The 4,050-nt window shown below is 38.8% G+C and overlaps 1 protein-coding gene across 1 annotated transcript; it reads left to right on the forward strand.

The window, feature by feature from the left end:
* Positions 1-561: 561 nt before the first annotated feature.
* Positions 562-3,816, forward strand: LOC120616944 (methyl-CpG-binding domain protein 3-like 2B). Its single transcript, XM_039880494.1, has 2 exons — positions 562-755; positions 3,238-3,816. The coding sequence occupies exons 1-2, from the start codon at positions 711-713 to the stop codon at positions 3,814-3,816; spliced, it is 624 nt and encodes a 207-aa protein (XP_039736428.1). The 5' UTR covers positions 562-710.
* The last annotated feature ends 234 nt before the right edge of the window (positions 3,817-4,050 follow it).

Consider the following 4,050-nt stretch of genomic DNA (forward strand, 5'->3'; position numbering starts at 1 on the left):
GGCAATGACATTGATAGACCTAGAAGTTATTATGCTGAGTGAAATAAGTCAGACAGAGAAGGATAAATACCATATGATTTCACTTATATGTGGAACCTAAGGAACAAAAAGAACAAACTAATCAAAAAGAGACTCATAAATATAGAGGACAATCTGGTGACTGCCTGTGGGAAGGGGGGTTGGGTGGTTGTGAGAATGGGGTGAAGGGTTAAGGAAGTACAAATTAGTGGTTGATAGATAGTCACAGGGATGGAGAGCACAGTATAGGGAATGCAGTTAGCATTAATGTAACGGCTAGGGGGAGAGCCAGAGGAAAGAGTAATTGAGGAGATCGTTTCATAAACTATATAAATGTCTAACAAATGTACTGTTTACTGTAAACTAATAACAAAAAATAAATATATTAAAATGTTGAGAAAAACTGTAACTACCACCCCCAGCTACAAGTGTATTAATTTTTAAAATGTACAACAGTATTAGACAATGTCAGAACCCCATATTTTTGTTTCTGTATAAAGAAACAAAACTGACTTGAGAAGAGGTCAAATCCCATTGATATGAGACAGGATGTCTCCTCAGGATTATCTGATGATTGGATTATCTACTCCCTTCCATAAAAGGGGAATCAGAGGCAGAAGTCATTGCATTTTCCTTCAAGCCACAGGCTGTCTGCATCTTAGGAGTGGGGTCAGCAAAACAATTCTGCAGCCATGGGGGAACCTGCATCTACCTGCATTACAAATGGGCTTTTTCTGGTGAGTGCAGAATTTATATTGACAGCAAGAATGTACATTTGTATACTTTTTCTTTATGCAAAACTTGTTGAAGTTAGCAGACTGTTGCTCTTAAAACAAGAAAATTTCTTATATAAGGTCATTTGTTAGGTATTAATGTTTGTTAAGTAATGTTCAGGATATTGTAGTTTTTTGTATATGAAGCTTTCTTAGGATAATAGGCCTGATGTTTTTGTTTTGTCTTGGTTTTATTTTGTTTTTAACCAACGTCATCGTGAAGAATTGAAGTAGTATTTAACCCTGCACTGTTTAAATTGTTCTTCACTCTGCAAATATTTTTACACACAATATCCTTCTTGGTTTAAACAAAAATTCAGTTTTGTACACAAATTTCATGTCTTCAGACACTTCTTCCCTAATTTATTCATCATCAATAATTGTAGTTATTTTCTTTCTCTCTTTGTCTCTCCTAACCTTTGATCTTCCATCCTTCCCCCTTTCTCTGTCTCTGTGTTGAACTTACTGTTTCTCACATCACTTAATAATACCTAACTCTACATTAGACATTAATTGGTCTATTCACTCTTTCCTCTCACCCAGATTAAAATCAACAGGGGCAGTACTGTTAAGTTAAATTCTAAATCACTGGTTTTATTACACAACTTGGCATATAAGAAATGCTCTGTAAATAGGAGGATCAAATAACTTTCCCTCAAAACTAGGACATCTTGGGTAATGAAATGGGTAATATTGGTAATTATGGCAGGATAACAGAAATACAATAAGATTTATGGTTTCCCTTGAAAAAATTTTAATGAAGACAGAAGTGAGGAATTTAAAAGGAAAGGTGCTCTGATTAGTTTTACATTTTAAACAGATCATTGTGATCAGAGATTTATACTGGATTACAGAGAGACAGAATTTGAAATATTAAGTTATGATAGTATATTGCAGTATAACATTCAAGAGATCATATCATTGTATAATTGTGGTTGAGTGAATTTGTTTGAATAATTTCTTTCAATAAATACATCTGAGCACCATCTAAGGGCAAAGCAAAAATATTAAAGTCCATGTTAGAATTCTCTTCATGAGTATCCAACTTAAAAAAAAATACAAAATATTAAAGTCCATGTTAGAATTCTCTTCATGAGTATCCAACTTAAAAAACAATGTGAAAGAAATAGATAACACAAAATAAATAAAAATTGAAAAAAATTAACATAAAATATAATATTAATTTTGATTACTGGGTCAGAAAACGTCACTCTGTAGAAATAGTATTTTGTAGGAAATCTGAAAGATGCCCAAGAATTATTCAAAAGTCAAGAATCTTTACATGAATTCAGGATGGTGGATGGATGGCTCATTAATATGGGTGTGGGGTAGCAGCATATGCAGAATGATACTCAGGTTTAGAAAAGATATTAGCACCAGTAAGTGACTTTAAGAGATGCCAAGATAGCGGTGAATTATTTGAGGAACTGGTTGGTTCAGTGTGGCACCTGGTCACTGTCAGCTGAGTCACTGATATTATCACTGATGTGGTGATTGGGCAGATGGATATTTTGAGTTTCAGGGTTAAAGTCAGATCACACTGCTTCTATGGACATTTCTAGTTCATTGATGGTATTTGAAGCAGGAGACTGGCTGAGATTATCTAGAAAAGATGTGGATGCAGAACAAATGTGAGAGCAGAATTGACTTCTAAGAAGCATGAATTGTGTTAAGTCAGATAGAAGAGCTGAGATTAACAGGTAGAGAGAGAAGGAAGAGAATCAAGGAAGTAAGAATACTTATCCGTAATAGAAGTATTTGTGTAAAAAGCCTGTGTGATGGGAATATGGTGCTTCTGAGTTATTTATTTACGAACAGAGAATATATGAATAAAAATGGGACTTGGGTGTGTAAGTGAAAGTGAGTATCTAGAGGTTGAAAGGCACATGATTTTACTAGAGATGAGGCACTAAAAGACTACAGAAACTAGATGATTGTGTGCCCGAAAGCACAGTAAAAAAGAGATGAAGAAAAACCGGAAGCCTTGGGATATAAAGAAACTTGTGATCCTGGTGTGCATATGACAGTGGGTTATGGGCACCAGCATGTGTGTACTTGACATTGAAAAGGATGAGAAGAGGGAAACATCCTCAGAGGAGGATGGCAGAGGGAAATGGTCTGGAACTGACACTGGTAGTGACTTCGAACTTCCTGTCCTTGACTCATCTGTGCTTGGTATCCTCCCAAGATCTGGTTCTCACTGTTGGGTGCCTGTGCCAGCAGCAGCATCTGTGAATACTAGAAATGCAAATTTGTGGCCCCACCCCAGGCCTATTTGGGTTGAGATTCAGAAAACTGAGTTTTAGCAACTCTTCAGATGAGGGCGATGCGCAGTGCAATTTGAGACACATTTCGCCAGGGAGAGTGGAGGGTAGAAAATCCAAATGAACCGAAAGTGTTCAGCTCTCATTTTATTCGAATTTCCCATTTCATTTTGTTTTCAAAGGGGAAGCTCATAAGAAATATGATGCCTCAGACGTTAAAAAAGAAAAGAGAAGTCCATTTAGCCAAGACCAAGCGGAGACATCGTGAAAGGTCTGCACTTCCTATGAGGCTGACCAGCTGCATTTTCAAAAGGCGGGTCACAAGGATAACTTCGCATCCTGGCAGTGAGGTCCGGCGCAGGCAATGGGAGGAGACCCTGGAGAAGCCCCAGCAAGTCTGTGCGTACAGGAGACTGCAGGGATTCCAGGCCTGTAGTAGTGAAGGAGAACCTTTAAGTGCTCTGGATATCACAAATGTCATAAAAATGATTGCACCGGGTAGTGCACGTGAATCCCGGGACGGTGCTGGTGCTGGGTCTCTACACACCAGCCCCGGGCCCACCGCTGCACGGTCTTCAGGTTGGGCAGAGCTGATCCCAGCAGCAGATCTCTCTCTCCCTCATTTTCTCTGCAGACAACCCGTCACCCCTGGAGATATCCGGAGACAGACCTGGAAAGTGAAAAAGGCAAGAGAGAGACTGGCTATGGCCTTGAGGGCAGACAGGCTGGCCAGGGAGGCAGAGGGAGCCAGTTGGCAATGAGAATGTTGTACAAACTAGATGAAAATCAGAAGGTCGTGCTGAAGAAGTTGGGTGGTGTGGTCCTTGGGAAGTGGTCCACCTTGAGACCACCCTCACTGAATCTTACCTGCCTCCTATAATGTCAACCCTATTTCTCGCTCTGGACTGTGATGCTTTGTTATATTAAAATTGTACTTTATTAAACTCTTTTGAGAGATAAAAATATGAGTAGTAGATGTTTTTGTGGGTGAGAGA

Source organism: Pteropus medius, unplaced genomic scaffold (genome assembly GCF_902729225.1).
Source record: "Pteropus medius unplaced genomic scaffold, Ma_sr-lr_union100, whole genome shotgun sequence".
Taxonomy (NCBI): Eukaryota; Metazoa; Chordata; class Mammalia; order Chiroptera; family Pteropodidae; genus Pteropus; species Pteropus medius.

Excerpts from the sequence above, each read along its gene's own strand:
- LOC120616944 (XM_039880494.1), top strand. The coding sequence starts at position 711 with ATGGGGGAACCTGCATCTACCTGCATTACAAATGGGCTTTTTCTG. Across the intron at positions 756-3,237 it reads TTACAAATGGGCTTTTTCTG|GGGAAGCTCATAAGAAATAT; the intron begins GTGAGTGCAGAA and ends TTGTTTTCAAAG.